Source organism: Gracilinanus agilis, chromosome 2, assembly GCF_016433145.1.
Source record: "Gracilinanus agilis isolate LMUSP501 chromosome 2, AgileGrace, whole genome shotgun sequence".
Lineage (NCBI taxonomy): Eukaryota > Metazoa > Chordata > Mammalia > Didelphimorphia > Didelphidae > Gracilinanus > Gracilinanus agilis.
Window position 1 is genome coordinate 721,782,332 of NC_058131.1, and position 17,064 is coordinate 721,799,395.

The 17,064-nt window shown below is 46.4% G+C and overlaps 1 protein-coding gene across 1 annotated transcript in view; it reads right to left on the reverse strand.

Annotated features, from left to right (window-relative positions):
* ADAM12 (ADAM metallopeptidase domain 12) overlaps positions 1 to 17,064 on the reverse strand; it is a 377,713-nt gene that overhangs the window by 9,219 nt on the left and 351,430 nt on the right. Inside the window, exons 18-23 of the mRNA XM_044660350.1 lie at positions 16,608 to 16,729; positions 16,024 to 16,101; positions 12,174 to 12,282; positions 11,344 to 11,485; positions 9,751 to 9,859; positions 2,047 to 2,199 (exon numbers count right to left, since the gene is read on the reverse strand). Coding sequence (XP_044516285.1) covers positions 2,047 to 2,199; positions 9,751 to 9,859; positions 11,344 to 11,485; positions 12,174 to 12,282; positions 16,024 to 16,101; positions 16,608 to 16,729 — 713 coding nt within the window. The remainder of the gene's footprint in view (positions 1 to 2,046; positions 2,200 to 9,750; positions 9,860 to 11,343; positions 11,486 to 12,173; positions 12,283 to 16,023; positions 16,102 to 16,607; positions 16,730 to 17,064) is intronic.

Genomic DNA, 17,064 nt, shown 5'->3' on the forward strand with positions numbered 1-17,064 from the left:
CTTTCTTTCTTTCTTTCTTTCTTTCTTTCTTTCTTTCTTTCTTTCTTTCTTTCTTTCTTTCTTTCTTTCTTTCTTTCTTTCTTTCTTTCTTTCTTTCTTTCTTTCTTTCTTTCTTTCTCTCTCTCTTTCTCTCATCTGAGTTCAAATCCAGCCTCAGACACTTACTACTAGCTAGGCAATCCTGAGTAAGTCACTTCACCCTGTTTGACAGTTTCCTCTACTGAAAGATGAGCTGGGGAAGGAAATGGCGAACCACTCCAGTGTCTTTGCCAGGAAACCCCCTAGCGGCGTTACGAGGAGTCAGGACATGGAAACAATTGAACAGTAACAAATGTGGACTGAAGATCAGAGAGAGGTTGAAGTTGAGAGTCTGAAGAGAGAAACAGATTAAGTTCCTGGGAATGGATGAGGTTCCCAGATCAGAGTGGAAAGAGAGAAGAGAAGATGATGCAAGATAGAGCCTTGGGGAAAGCCATGATTAGGGGTTTTGATTTGATGAGGAGTCAGAAAAGGTAACTAAGAAGGAGCAGTTTGACCCAGATATGAAGAAAAATCAGAGAGATGTGCCATCAAAACCCAGAGAGGAGACAATAGACAGGAGGAAAGGGCAGTCGGCAGAGGCCAAGAAGGATTAGGTCTGAGAAAAGATCATCTGTTTTGGTAATGAAGAGATCAATGGTAAGTTAGAAGGAGCAGTTCCAGTTAACTGATCGAGTCTGACTCGAGAAGGAAGCGGAGGCAACAAGTGCAGCTAGCTTTACTTCATGGAGAAGAGAGATGTAAGAGGATAGTTTGAGATGATGATGGGGGCCAGTGGTTGGAGCAGGAGAGGGGAGAAGACTGGCATATTTGAAGATAGCCAAGAAAGAACCAGAAAAGAGGCAGAGATTGAGGATTAGAGTGTGGAGAAGACAGAGGGAGACTGGATCAATGTTCCATGGAGAGGTGAGAAGAGCAACCTCCTTATCAGAGACTGGAGGAATGAGGAAAGAGTGGAGGATGATGTCGAAGTGATCAAGATGAAGGGAAGGGTAGAAGGACCTTTGAGAATGATCTCTTCCCTCAGGAAAATGTGAGGTAGGACCCTTTGGGTGCTGTTGGAGTGGGGTGCGGGAGGGGTAGGGGTGGGTGAGGAGGATGCGGAGGAGAGAACAGAGGATGGAGAACGGGAGGGGATATGGTTCATTCTCAGGCTGCCAGTGATGAAGCATTTCTGGGATTGGGAGAGTAATAGGCAGTGTGGGTTTGCCAGCCAGAGAGGGGGCAGGGGGTGGAAGTGACTCCAGGAAAGATGGTGGCCAGTTAGAAGATTCAGATGAGCACAGACTTGGAGGTCCACCTTAGGATTTTAGTAGGGAGCCTCTACCCAAGGAGCAGCATGATCAGGGTGGCGCTGGAGCTGAATCTCTCCTCTGCCCTCTTCACTCTCAACTCTCCATCATATTTTCCTGTGTTCACATTTTAGTCCCCCAATAGAGTGTGAGCTCCTTGAGAGAAAGGATTTCTTTTCATTTTTTGCCTTTATGTTGTCAGGACCTAGCATGGGGGTCCTGGGCACAGAGGCTCAATAGGCATTCATTGTCTTTATTTGGACCGAAGCCTTTCCCAATCTCCCCAGACCTCACTCAGCCCTGTCCTTGCCACTCGCTAACTCACTCACTGTGGGAGATCATATGTTATAGTGATTTGGGTTTGGGTCTCATCTCTGGACCTCCCGTGTCAATCCTTATCTAAATTTTCTGTGTCTACTTTGCAGCTGGCCCGGTGCTCGGCAGACAGTTGGTGTTTAACAAATGTTGGTTGACGGAGACCAGTTTTCACCCCAAATGACCCAAAATCCCTAATGCAACCCTGCAAACTAGCAAATGTCCTAATCAGGATAACCTGAGACTGTAGGAGCAGAAATAAAAGAAAAAATATGAATCGAGGATAAAATGGCAACCTGTTTGCAAGCTCAGTGGAAACCGGCCCGATGTACACAAGATAGTATTACATTAACTTCTCAGTTTTAGAAATAATGAAATATAATCACCAGAGTGGGCATACCTGGGTCTGCCTGATTGGAGGGTTGGCTGGCAGGGGTCTCACGGGCACGTTCTGATGACTTGGCCCCTGATGAAAGGGCAATGAAGAGTCGAGGGTCTTCACTGGGTTGCTGATGTCGATATTCTGATACTTTGGTAATCTTCTGCAATTCTCCTTCACAAACAAAATTAGGGTGACATTGTTAATGTAAGGCAATAGGAGGTGGGAGTGATTACCTAGGATCAGAGAGGAGTTGGGTTTCAGTGAATATGGAAGAAAGAGAGGTAGGAAAACATGACCCACATCATGCTCACCAGATCATGACTTTGGAAACTCTCATTCCCTGCAGTCTGTGCCCTGTAGGCATCTGTTCAGTATTGAGTCTAAAAAAGGATAATGGAAGATTGGGGACTTTGGGGAATTTGTACTCAGGTTTTCCTGTTTCTTTAAGGTTTCCAAAGCTCTATTTTTACAATGGCCTGCCCTGTGGGGGCAGCAGTGTAGGTAACCACCCCAATTTTTAGAATTATATTAGAAAATAAAGAGAAATCAATATCCTGTCTTTAGATATTCTGTGGGACAGGCCACCTGCAATATTGTGTACACTCTATCCCAGAAGGTCCAGATCGGGTTGACAAAGATGATACAAGGATAACAGAGAAATAAAAGAGACTAGGACTCTCCCTTCCTCTTAGCCCCCAGAAAGTTGGAAGGGCATATAATCTAGTAGAAGAAAAGGGTAACATGGATTTAGTCACCAAATCCCAGAATCCTAGATTCTAGTAGAATATAAGCTCTCTGAGGGCAGGAAATGTTTCACTTGTATCTTTGTATAAGGTACTATTCCTTTAAGGTACTGCTAGCACTCTTATGGATCAATGTAATTCTGAAAGGGGGTAGAAAAAGTACTTTTGCATAAAGAAAATGATTAAATCACCGTGGAAAGGCTTTCATGTATTGACACTGTTATAGATGAACAGTTGTATGTGATAGGAATAGGAAAACAACGTTAGTAAAAAAAATTACTGAAAACACAGATCAGATTAGAGGAGAATGGGGCTGAAAATGGATATAAACATAAAGACTTAAATTCTCATGTAAAGGATGTAGAATGATGCCTTGTTTGTATGTGAATAGTTCAATGACATCAGAGAAATCACTTCTATTTATTAAAAACTGATAAAAGTTAGTATTAAGAGAGAGTTTTGGGGGGGGCAGCTGGGTATCTCAGTGTATTGAGAGCCAGGCCTAGAGATGAGAGGTCCTAGGTTCAAATCTGACCTCAGACACTTACCAGCTGTGTGAACTTGGGCAAGTCACTTGACCCCCATTGCCTACCCTTGCCACTCTTCTGCCTTGGAACCAATACACAGTATTGACTACAAGACAGAAAGTAAGGGTTTTATTAAATTTTTTAAAAAGAGAGAGTTTTTGGAAGAAAGTCTGTGATAGAGGCATATTTTGAGAACTGATTAATGGTAACTAGAGCTGCAAGGCACTGTGGTTCTTCACTTGCTTGTGACAATAAAAAGACTTAAAGTAAAATTCACAAACTAAAAAAATACACATGGTGAACAAGAGATGATTAAATAAAGGTTATTCCAAAGGAGACATTTGTTGAGTTTTTACCTAATAACAGATGAACCACTGAACACCAAGGGGCTCTGATTTTTAAGTATGTGATAAAGAGGTTGAAAAAAAGTCAGCAGATGGTTCAAAATCAGCTGTAATAAAGCTAATTAGAGCTATTTAAAGAAATTAGCCTCACTTTTAAAGAAACCAACAGCAAGAATATTCCACTAAAAAACCCAACGAGATTTGGCTACTGGTTTCTTATTGGCTAAATGAAAACTACATCTGCTTTGCTATATTGGAAAGAGTTTCTGGTTCATCTATTGTGCTTTTGTACCACCTAGAGTTGGAGAGAAGTGAAACCCCTTAGAAATTCCTCGTGCCCTTGGCTGCTGTCTCTGAAAAGGAAAAGCAGAAATAGGAGAGACAGGATTTGTAGCTGCTTTGCTGTATAGAAAGCAATGTTGAGATGTAACTGGATTAGATTTCTTTTTCTTTTCCCAAGATCCAACCAGAGCTCTTTTGCTATGAGCTTTGCATGGCACAATCTGATTAGATGGTGATGCCCACCCATGAGTGAAGAGTTAGCTGAACTTGAATCTATTGACCAAAGAGCCAGCCTGATTCACTCAGCAGATCTATGGATTAAAAGCAATAGCTAGCTAAGTCAGTAGTGTGATGCTTTTCCAATACCCTTTTAAAGGTGGGAAAGACTTTCTAAATGCTTCTTTTATTTGAGAGTAAAACCAGACAGACATTGGTGAGGAATGTCAGAGAAGCAGTTCACAGAGAAGCAAATTTGGGCCATGCAGATGTTCTTGAATGGACTAATGACTCTGAAGTCTGCGATCCAGAATTGTGAGATATCTTGAGCATGCCAGTTTTCCATCCTTCCTTTTGCATTTCCTTGCCAAGTTTCTGCAAGGGTGTGCTCACTCTCCCCCATGCATACTGAATGCAATGGTGGGAGAGTATGCCCCAGCTTTATACAGTAATTGTATTTGCATTTCCTTCCATATATGAGGAGCTGTGAGGTTATTATTTCTTTTGCTTTATTGTGGAAATGATTCCATTTAAGATTTAAAAGTCACCAGTGTGAGTAGCTGGTTTGTTGTATAGTGGGTGCTTGAAAGCTAACATGTTGAATAAAGGAAGTCTATTCCCCTTCAGTAAGGTTGCCCCCAGAGCCCTGAGAAACCTTGAATATATCTCTGAAGACATCTATGCTGTCTCATGTCCCAGAAAATGTTTATCATGGGAGAATGTGACATTTCCTGGGAGGTGTCACCCTTCAAAGGGACAGAATGTCCTGTAAACATCCTTAGTTTCCTTTTTTAAATGCTATTGATCACCCACGAATTTATCTATCTATTCTTCTTAAGCTTTTCTTAGGCTTCCTTCTCTGAGAATCTAGACCAGTGATTCCCAAAGTGGGCGCCACTGCCCCCTGGTGGGTGCTGCAGCGATCTGGGGGGGGCGGTGATGGCCACGGGTGCATTTATCTTTCCTATTAATTGCTATTAAAATTTTAAAAATTAATTTCCAGGGCGCTAAGTAATATTTTTTTGGAAAGGGGGCGGCAGGCCAAAAAAGTTTGGGAACCCCTGCTCTAGACCAACATTTATTAAACACCTATTGTGTGCCAGGCACTGTGCTAACCTCTAGAGATATAAAGAAAGGCAAAAGACAGTCCCTACTTTCAAGGACCTCACAGTCTAATGGGGGAGACAACATGCAAATGACTGGGTGCAAACAAACAAGCTTTGTAAAGAATAAACTGGGGAGGGATCAAGAGAAGGAACCAGAATGAAGGAAGACTGGGGAAGGCTTTCTGGAGAAGAGGTGACTTTTAGGGGGCAGCTGGGTAGCTCAGTGGATTGAGAGCCAGGCCTAGAGACAGGAGGTCCTAGGTTCAAATCCGGCCTCAGACACTTCCCAGCTGTGTGACCCTGGGCAAGTCACTTGACCCCCATTGCCTACCCTTACCAATCTTCTACCTGTAAGTCAATACACAGAAGTTAAGGGTTTAAAATTTAAAAAAAAAGAAGAGGTGACTTTAGCTGGGACAGAAAGGAAGCCAGGGGAGAAAAGAGACAGGAATATATGTCTGTCATGTACCTGCTATGTGCCAGGCACTGTGCTAAGAATTTTATAAACTTACAATTTTATAAACTTTTAAGATTATAAAGTTATAAACTTTACAAGTAAAGTCAGGAGATGGAGCCAAGGAGGGAGAACATTCTAGGTCTGCAGGACAGCCAGTTACAGTGCCTGGAGTCAGGAGAGGAATGCCCTATTCAAGGAATAGCAAGGAGACCAATGTCCCTGGAGGGGAAGGGGAAGGGGAGAGAGGGAGAGAGCCGGACAGACAGACAGAGACAGACAGACACAGATCCAGATACAGAGACAGATAAAGACAGATATAGAGACTGCGACACATAAAGAGAGACAGAGGGAGAGAAAGAGAGACAGAGAGGAGAGGGAGAGGGGAAAAACAGGGAGGGGAGAGGGAGAGAGAGAAATGAGAGGAGGAGACAGAGAGCAAGAAAGAAGAGAAGAGAGAGAGAACGAGAGAAGGAGACAGACAGACAGAGAAAAAGAATGTGTGCATTGGGGTGCAGAGACAGTGTAAAAAGACTGGAAAGGTGAGTGGGGGCAGGTTGTGAAGGGCTTTGAGCAGCTGACAGGCAGCTACTGGAGTTTATTGAATAAGGGGGAAGATCAGAGCTCTGCTTTAGGAAGCAGGAAAGGAATGGGGAGAGCCTTGGGGCAGGCCGACCTGCCAGCAGCTATTGCAGTAGTTCAGCCCAAAGGGTAGGCAGGTGTCCGCTGGCCCCCATGAGAGGCGTGAGGTGCTGCGCTGTGAGCAGCCTCCCACATTCATTCGTCTCTCGCCCCTCACACAGGGTCTGGCACGCAGCGCTGCCGATGCCTTGTGGATTGAGTGATTTGAGCAGAAGAGAGTGTGAGGATGGCCAGAGCTGGGGCAGCTTTGACTCTGCCTTTGGACTCCCAGATCCTATTCTGGCACCTTAAGAAATGGGCCCTTAAGAAATGCTTGTTGAGTGACCGATTTATGTCTTTGTGTCTCTGGCCTCAACTTGCACAGTGTTCACGGACAGAACGGAATGGAATCAGAGCTGGGAGGCACCTCTTGGAGCTCGGAAGTCAATTAAAAGAAAATAGAAGGAAACAGTGATGTGTACAGAACCACTGAGGTGGCCCAGGCTGGAAGCCTAAGAAAGGTTTAAGAAGAATAAAGAGATGAGCTCACGGGTAGCCAAGAGCATTTTAAAAAGGAAACTAAGGCTGTTTGGTGGCTATTCTGGCCCTTTGGAGGTTGACATCATCCAGGAAAGGCCACGTTCCCCCATTAAAAACTCATTTTCTGGTTCAGGTACGGATGACTCTCACAGTGGGAAGTTTCTTAAACTTGTGTTTTCAGGCTAGAAGGTAGCTAGGGTGGGTTTTGGGTAATTATCATAGACTTAAGAGTTGGAATGGACCAACTCAGAAGTCAAGTCCAATCCCTTCATTTTATAGATCCGGGACCAAGAGAGGGCAAATCACTTGTCCAAAGCCACACAGTCAGCCAAGAGACTGCTCTGGAGAATCCAAGCCCAGAGGTCTTGCTTCCATGCTCTGCTGTCAGTTTTAAACAGCCTCAAACATTTGGCCAAAGATACACTGAGATTCAGACCTTGGATAGAACCATCTTTATAATCCGTCCTAATTTGGGGATTGGGCCAAGGCTGGGCAGTTTATTGACTCGATATCATTTAAGGTCGTAGAATTTAATAACGTTGTGGTTTCTCCTGGATGTACGGTCACTAGGCAAGATTTTTGCTTTCTGCCAGGCCAAGGCCAGGCCTCTTCTGGATGACCCCACCCTCTCTTTCCTGTCGGCTCTTGAGCCGATGGTGATGTCCCAAATTGGATGAAGGGCCTATTAAGTTGGCATTCGATTCAACAACATTTGCAATAAATAAATTAAAAATAACCCTTAACAAACACAATCACCATGAGCTACAAGCCGGGCACTGTCCAAGGTGCTGAGCATCGCAGGACAAAACCCAAACAGTTCCTGCCTGACCTTGTGGTGCTTCCATTCTGTTGGAGGTGGGGAATGGGACATGCGCCCATGTGAGTAACTGCAGGGCCTTCCCAAGCCTCAGATCAGTTTGAACAGCTTTAATACCCCAAAACGTCACAAGGACTGCGGACGCCCACACGAGAAAGAACCAACAACCAGGAGAGGAAGGGGGCAACTGAGCTGTGCTTTGAAGGAAGTTGGGGCTTCTCTCATGAGCACACTATTCCTCACTCTTAGGGAAACCTTTTTATTTATTTGTTTGTTTATTTAAAAACTCTCACCTTCCATCTTGGAATCAATACTCTAAGGCAGAAGAGTGGTAAGGGTGGGCAATGGGGATCAAGTGACTTGCCCAGGGTCATATAGCTGAGAAGTGTCTGAGGCCAGATTGGAATCCAGGACCTCCCATCTCTGAGCCTGACTCTCAATCCAATGAGCCACCCAGCTGCCCCCTGGGGAAACCTTTTTAATTAAGAGTGTGGTTGCTAAAGAGAGCCCCAGGTGAGTCCCTGAATGTTCCCATTCATGCTTCTTGGGATGATTTCTTCCAGCCTTTCCCTTCCTGATCCATCCTTCACTTAGCTGCCAAGATAAATTTCTTACAGCAGGTTTGACTACATCAGTCTCTTGCTTAGAGATGGTCAGTGGCTCCCTATTACTTCTGGGTTAAAATAAAAAATTCTCAGGTAGGCAGCTGGAGTCCTTCACAACCTGGTTCTTGCCTATTCTTGCAGCCTCAGAGTCTTCTTCCCCTCCACACATTAATATTCCAGCTCAATTGACCTACTTTTGTTCCCCGAATTCTGAATTCCTTTTCTCACTCCCATGCCTTTGCCTACACAAGCCTCCTTTCCGCTTTCATCTTTCTCTTTTATAATCCTGGCCTTCCTAGAAGGCTCAGCCCCCTGGCCACCTCCTCAGGGAAGTCTTTCTTGAGTTGTTCGTGCTCTTTTCCCTCAAATCGTCTTGTTCCTTAAGGGCAGGCGCTGCTCCATTTTTGCTTTGGTTCTCCAGCGTTTAGTGTCCGGCACAGTTGGGGGTTAATAAATGTTGGTTGTAGGACACGATTAGCCAAGCAGGGTGAGTCCCGAACGTCACCTGCTTAGCTCCTTCTCCCGCTCCCCACCCGCCACCAAGTTAGAGCCGAGCCTGACTTAGGGCTTCCTTCCCTGCTCCTCCCTCTCTGTTAGGATCCTGAGTTTGACTCCTCGTTTCCAGAAAGATCAGTGGCTGATCCCTCGACCTGCAGACCTTCTAAATCAAGATCGGACATTCCAGGGTCTTGGGGTGCCCTTCCCCGAGCCCAGAGCCTTATGGTAACTTCAGTCAGAATGATGGGTTATGGGAATACTTAGGAAGAAGGCCGGGGCTAGGGATGGCAGATGCCATTTCGATGGTCCAGGGGATGCTTGGATGAGGAAACTTACTCTGCCCATGCAAGCCTGCCCCCTCTCTGCCTTTTGATGGTCCTAGAGCATTGCGGGGGGCACGGAGAGGAGTCCCACAGCAGTGTGGTCTGAAGATGAGGCTCCAGAGAAATCTTCCTAATACGGAGGCTACCTCTGCACTTTACATGCTGAAAACTTGGGGCGATTCTGTATGAAATCAGGGGCCACTGATTCTGTGTGAGGATTGAGGGGTCTTGAGGGCTAACAAGACTTGAGTACCTTCGAAACAGGAAGGTGGGGTGTGTGGTTAGAGCACTGGGCCTGCAGTCAGAAAGACCTGGGTTCAAATCCAGCCTCAGAACTCACTAGTCATGTGATTCTAGGAAAGTCACCTCACCTAAGTTTGCCTCAGTTTCCTTAACTATAAAATGGGATAATAAGAGCCCCCCCCCATGTTGTTATTAGGATAAAATGAAATAATCTGGGAATGGTGTTTCACAGAGTGCCTGGCATGTAGAAGGTACTATATAAGTGCAGAATTTATTTCTCTTTTCTTTCCTCTCCCCACCCCAACAACATCCCCGCTGGTGGTGACATCCACATGGTCCTCGGACCTCCTTTCTGCTCGGTCTGAGCCTGGCCGTGCCCAGCGCCCTTGGTGCCCTCACTCACCTTTGGTGTGTTTGTGGCGGGGGGCTTTCTGAGCAGACCGTGGCTGAGGTTTGTGGTCCGAGCACGGTTGGGTTCCACGACTCCGGATGGCCGAGCAGGACTCACACACCTGGAACACAGGGACTGTCAGCACCCATCAGAAGCTTCCCAGAGCGAGTCCTCCCAAGGTCTCCTTCGGATCTGCTCGGAAGGGTTTTTCTCCCCTTTCCTTGCTCCGGTGTGGCAAACACGCAAAGTAAAAGCGACCTCCCCCTCTTCCAGGATTAAAAATAAACATCGATTTGGGGGAAGCCACCAGGCTGTTAAATTAGTTCTTGCAATGCCTGCGAACACAGCTTCCCCTCTCCCAAGAGCCTATGTTAAGGAAGCCGGCGCTTAAGCAGTGATGACCCCGAGATGGAGGCTTGCTCTGCCTCCGCTGGGCTTGGATCAAAGGCCATTTCTGGTGAGGAAAAGATCTCAAACAAATGAGAAAGTGAGGCCGACCCGGCCCTGTGTATTTTTGACACCCAATTAATTAAAGGGCGTGAAGAACCCAACCCGACGAGCTGAATCCAAGGAAGCAGGCTTGTTTCTGCGCTAGTCACCTGGTAATTGGGGGGGGGGGGACAAGGAAGGAGCCATCGCCACAGCTGGGACTGAAGAGAGCACTTCAGGGTGATGAAGAAGCCCGCTGGCCTGAAGAGACACAGAGGCCACCCGGATGCCTGGGACCTCCCAGTAAGGGTCATCGTCTCCTTCCCCAGGAGGAGAAGCTCCCCCGAGAGTGCCAGCCTCAGAATCCCAGCACTAGCCCAATGCCTACCTGGCCAAGAGCCCCTGCTACAGCCAGGGGAGCGAGGAGGGGGCCTACATCTCTGCCGGAGGCCTCCAAGACGGAGCCCAGGACCTTCCAAGGAGTGGCTGTCCAGGCCGTGCTTGAAGGCCTCCCGGGGCAGCCCACTGCCCTTTGAGTCAGCCTTCTTAAGTCAGGAAGCTTTGTATTACTTTGAGCTGAGCTTTTCTCTGTCCTTTCCACCAAGCATTGCTCCCAGCCTCGCCCATTGGGGACCAAGCAGAAGAAGACTCACCCCCTGCTCATGACAACCGTTTACATTTCTGAAGAGGGCTCGCCTAGACCCCCAGACTTTTCTCTTCTTCGGTCCTTCAATGCCAACTGGAAATGCAGAGGATGGGGAAGGCAGGGCCAGCCGCCAACATGTCTAACAAGAGGGCAGAACTGGGAGCAATGGGTGGGAGGCCCAAAGAAAGAAATTTAGGTTTAGGGTGGTGGAAACACTTCCTAAAGTGGTTCTGAAATGGGAAAGGGCCTGCCTGGGGAGGTGGTGAGCTCCCCGTTACTAAAAGACTTTGAACCAAGACCGGATGACCCCTTGTTTTTGAGGGGACCCTGGTTTGGGACCGGGTAGACCTTGGGCCCCTTCCAGCTCAGAGATTCTCTCAGTCTGGCCTGCTCTGCAGGCCCTTTGTGCTCTCCGGACACTCTCGGCGCCTTACGACTCTCCTCAAAGGCCAGCTGAACACAGGAGGACCCAGAGCAGGTCCCTCCCGCTGACTGCTAGGAAAGGTCAAGAGCGGATCCGCTCGGGGTACCTGAGTTTTTCGATGGTCGTCTTGGTCTTTTTGTTAGTGAACAGCAGGCGAATGAGAGTTTTCCTCTTGAGATAGGTGACGAAGGCAGCCGCCCCGAGGCAGAGAAACGTCACCAGGATGCCCACGGTCAGCCCTCGCTTATCTGAAACAAAGCCCATTTGCCTTCTGTCAGGAGGCCGTTAGAATGAAATACGGGATGTCTCCAAAGTGGGACATCGACAGCAGAGCCAACCTGAGAGGAACCTGCAGAAATGAAGTTAGTAAATCACGCTGCGTGCGGCTCATAAATTAGTCTCAGAGTCAGGTTTAACTTCCATCTATTCTCCCATCATTCACTGCCATCAAGTCCAGGAAAAGGGTGTCGAGCGAGCCTGTGCCGGCCACCCAGATGCCAGAGGCCCACGGAAGGGCCCACGGAAGGGCCCACGGAAGTTGGATGGATGTCCTGCTGGAGTCGGAGGCACAAGAGGCCGGGCCCCAGTTCGCTCTCCGTCACCTTCTCCTGTATGGCCCTGGGCACAGAGTGTAGTAATGCCGTGAGCACTTACCTAGGCTAGGCTCCACACCTGCAGAGTCTCTGAGAACAACTCTGGGAAGCAGGACAGGAAGTGTTTAGAATTCCCATTTTACAGATGAAAAAACTGAGGCCTAGAAGGCTTAAATGACTTCCCTTTACTACAGTTATGAGACTGTTTGACACAGAAATGAGATTTGAACCCAGGGCTCCTCGACCATAAATGGGAGGCATCTTTCCCGATACCCCCCTCTCCCCCCAGGGGCTCCTGAGAGAGCACGCTGGAAAGAGCCGATGGCAGCCCCCAAATGCTCACCTGCTTGCCGGATGGGCCCGCTATCGATGCTCCCGCCAAAGCCTGGTTTGTCACAGAATGGCGGGGCCCAGTCGGCCTCACAGTGACAATTCTTGTTACTGTTGCAAACCTGCCAAGTAAAATGAGAGCAATAAAGAGATGGGGTGAATGCTTAGGGGGAATTTCTCTTTAGAACGTGAGTAGCCTGTGTAAAGCCCCCAGACTCAGATTCTCCCCCATCAGAATCCCAGTGTTGGGGAATCACAGAGACACCTAGTCCAACTTCAATCTGACCTAGGATCCCTTCTCTAATCCTCTATCCATGGACAACCAGTCTTGGCTTGATGACCTCCAGTGACGGGGAGCTCACTACCTCAAGAGGCAGCCTTTGGTTCGCTTTGATCACTGGGGAGCCCATAAATACACAAATGTGCTTCTTGATATCTCCCACTTAGAGCCTCTCCTTCCTTCCGTTCTTGGGAGACAAGCAGAATGAGTCTTGGACAGAGCACTTACTCTGTGCCTCAGTTTCCATTCTCGCATGGACAGCACAGCCTCTGACTCTGAGATCCTCTGAGTCATCCACATCGTCCATTCATGGATGTAGAGGTACAAACTTGCTAAAGCTGTTTCACGGCTACATTTAAGCGCCTGAATCCCTCATTTTATTTTTAGAGGAGAAGTCTGACTGTGGAATTAGCAGAAGCCCGACGTGTTCAGCCCACAATAGATTTATTAAAGTCGCTTATTAATTTTTATTTATAATTAGTTATATATTATATGAATATAGAAATATGCAATTCTATGGCAAGAATAATTAATTAATAATAATGTATTATTTAATAATATTTAATGATATATTGAATTAATCTAATCTAATAATACATTAAATAAATAAACAAATAAATAAATAATGATAAATTAATCATTTATTAAAGGCCATCAAAGGTTCATCAATTGCCTGACACGAATGACAGCCAGATCATCCTGTTACCAGTTTTAGATGGTCTTTACAGGGATTGTTGATTGTTGCCCAGGTCCGAGACACGACTGCCCAGCATCAATGATTGATTAAAGAATAAAAGCCAACATTTACTTAGTGCTTCAAGGTTGGCAAAGTTGGCTTTACCAATATGATCTCATTTGATTCTCACAATTGTCCTGGGAGTTTGGGGCTGTCATTAGCATCCCTATTTTACAGAGAAGGAAACTGAGGCACTCTGGCAGACCATGGGGATTTGAGGACAGAAATGAAACGGTCCCTTTCCTAATGACAAAGGCTGGGTAGTGTAGTGTTAAAGCACTAAACTTGGAAGGAAGACCCAAGTTCTCATTCTATCTGAAACCCTTTCTAGCTCTGTGATCCTGGGTAAGTCACTTAAAAGTTTCTGGATCTCAGTTGCCTCATCTCTAAAATGAAGTCCTCTAAGACCTCTCCTAGCAATCAATCTATGGTCCTATGATTTATGCTAAGAAGCTCACATTCTATTGGTGGTATTTGGGGAAGAGCTGTGCTAGAGCCAATTCGGACAAGCTCAGAGCAGCTGATTGTTAAATTTTCATCAAGAGAGTTATTGATACCTTGAAATTCTGAGAAAGTAACAAATCAGGGCTTGATTTATTATTCTGTTGGTTGTTTATACTTAGGAAAGAAATAGAGAAAATGTTAGTAATTAAGATTAAACTTAAAAGTGCATTGAAGGGGCAGCTGGGTAGCTTAGTGGATTGAGAGCCAGGCCTAGAGACAGGAGGTCCTAGGTTCAAATCCGGCCTCAGACACTTCCCAGCTGTGTGACCCTGGGCAAGTCACTTGACCCCCATTGCCTACCCTTACCAATCTTCCACCTATAAGTCAATACACAGAAGTTAAGGGTTTAAAATTAAAAAAAAAATAAAAAAAAAGTGCATTGAAGGGGGCAGCTGGGTAGCTCAGTGGATTGAGAGCCAGGCCTAGAGACGGGAGGTCCTGGGTTCAAATCTGGCCTGAGACACTTCCCAGCTATGTGACCCTGGGCAAGTCACTTGACCCCCATTGCCTACCCTTACCACTCTTCCACCTATAAGTCAATATACAGAAGTTAAGAGTTTAAAATTAAAAAAAAATTAAAAAAAAGTGCATTGAGTGTGTGACCCTGGGCAAGTCCCTTAACCCTCATTACCTTGCCCTTACTGTTCTTCTGCCTTGAAGCTGATATTTAGTACCAATTCTAAGCCAGAAGGTAAGGGTTCTTTTTAAAGTGCTTTGTGCTATATGACCTCTTATGTGACCACAGAGAGCTGGTTGTTAAACATTTACCAGGATAACCCTGGTTTAGGCAGGGAGAAGGGTAGAGAGATATAAAATGTACATAAAGAATGGGATCATCTGAGGAGGGAGTCCATAGGGAGTGGCCCCCCATGATGTTTGGTGCCCCTTGACCAGAGGATAGGGAAGGAACTGAGTCTGTGACATCTGAGGATGGACTGGGAAAACTGGCCACGTTCAGCCTCGAGAAGACGAGATGGGATAGGTGACCCGAAGGACTGGAACGTCTGCCGTTTGTAAAGGCAAATGAACTTGAGCAGGAAGGGTCCTGGAAGGTCCTTAAGCCCAACTCCTTTGTTTTACAGATGAAGAAAATGAGGCCTAGAGTTTAAGTGACTTATGCAGATTCACACAGTGGCAGACCCAGGATTTGAATCCATGTCCTTTGACTCTGTGTCCCACATTCTTTCCACCCTACCATAATGCCTCACTTATTCTGTTTGGCCCCAGACAAAACTAGGAATAATGGGGGTTGGGGGGAGTTAGAAAAAGGTTGATGTAGGTTTGATGGCGGCAAAGGGTCCTAACGATGAGGGGAACAGGCTGCCTGCGCGAACAAGGGGCTTCCTTCCACGGGAGGTTTTCGAGGAGCTGTTCTATGACTACTTCGTGGAGAGGAGGCAGAGGAGATTCTGCGGCCACGACTGAGTTAGAAGCGCCCGCTTCTGAGCTCCCTCCCAGCTCAGGGACTTCAGAGATCGGGAGGCGGCTTCCTGTTCTGCCAGGAACTAGTGTGTGATCTCAGCAAGTCCCCTTCGCTACCTGGGACTCAGGTTCCTAGCATGTAGAGTGAGTGAGGCTGGATCGGATGATCTCGAAGACCCCCGGCTCCAGAAAGTCCATGGAATCGCTAAGACTCTTCCATTAACCCAAGAGGCTGCAACGCCATCGCAATGGGAAAAAAGCCACCTTGTACACGGCCATCGTCGGCAAAGGTCTCCCTGCTGCCAAACGGAATTCGGGGCGGGCTTTCGATATACTTCTGGGAAGCCAACGAAGGCCTGGCATTGGCAAATCGAGATGAATACGGAGACACTCGAGCTCATCATGAACAACGAATTATGGTTTCAACAATTAAAGCCACTAAGACTTCTGTAGCGGCAATAACTAGCGCCTCTTGCTCAAATCCATCCAACAGCCCATAAAACAGGGTTGCCAAAGGCTTCTTCTGAAAACAAGAGGAATCCCTTTCGAAAGGTTTCCCTTCTGACACCCTGTGACAGCCAGAGCCTGAAAGAAACGACTCTGTTTGAAATGTTAATGGGAAACCCTTCACGAAGGACGGTTAGTCTTAAAATCGTTTTGAGGGTGACAAAACCCCTTTTCTCTATCACTGAATGTTAATTTAGAAGATAACGGCTTCTCAATCAGATTTTTCTTTGTTATGTAAAAATCACATTCATTTCCGATATGATATAAAGGTTGCAGAATATTAATATATTTGGGAGAAAATGTTGAGGAGACGCCAACTGGTGAATGATTCTAATCCCAGAGCTGTAACAAATTGATCAGTCATTGCCCGGTGGGGCGCTGACTGAGGATAAGAAACGTTTCCATGATACTTACTCCACGCCCGTGGCACTTTGTGGCACATTCGTGGACCCCGAACACGCTGATATTCTGACAACGGCGATTGAGGCAGAGCTGGAGAGAATACAAAAAGGACACGAGGCATTTTCTGAGACATGGCTATCAGCAATGCCCATGCACACCCCCACATGCCAAGAGCCCGAGAGAGAAGATTAGAATCAACTTAATATTCCTTCTCTGTTCTCTTAATCTGATCAGAGGATCTTAGTTGAAAGGGACCTCAGAAGCCAGCTAATCCAATTCCATCCTGAAAAAGAATCTCCTCAACAAGTGGCCTTCCAGCCTCTGCTTGGAGACCACCAGTGGGGGGGAGGCTGCCACCTCCAGAGGTAGCCCATGCCACTGAGGGACACTCTCATTGTTGAGAAGTTTTTCTTGACATTAAGCTTAAATTTCCCCCTTCTTAACTTTCACTTGCTGCTCCTGTTCTGCCCTCTGGAGCCAAGCAGAACAAGACTAACCCCTCTCATGCAGGACAGTCCTTCAAACAGTTGGACACTTGGGAGATCAGGCTCTTCTCTTCTCTAGGCTACACTTCCCCACATCCCATAAGTGATCACCATAGGATCATAGGACAAGAACAAGGACTCATGGCTGCCCGTTCTGCATGTCTTCTGGATGCAATACAGCTGCATGATGTCCTTTTGATGCCCTGAGCTATACACAAATCTCCAGATGTGGTCTAAGCATGGCCAAAGGCCAAGGGACCATGACCTCCTTATAGCTTTCTTAATTATAATATTTCTCATTCATATTGAATATCTATCTACCTATTTATTTTTTATTTATCTGCCTATCCATCTCATCCATCATCTATCCATCCATCTATCCATCTATCTATCTATCTATCTATCTATCTATCTATCTATCTATCCATCCATCCATCCATCCATCTATCTATCCATCCATCCATCTCATCCATCATCTATCCATCCATCCATCCATCCATCTATCTATCTATCATCTATCTATCTATCTATCTATCTATCTATCTATCTATCTATCTATCTATCTATC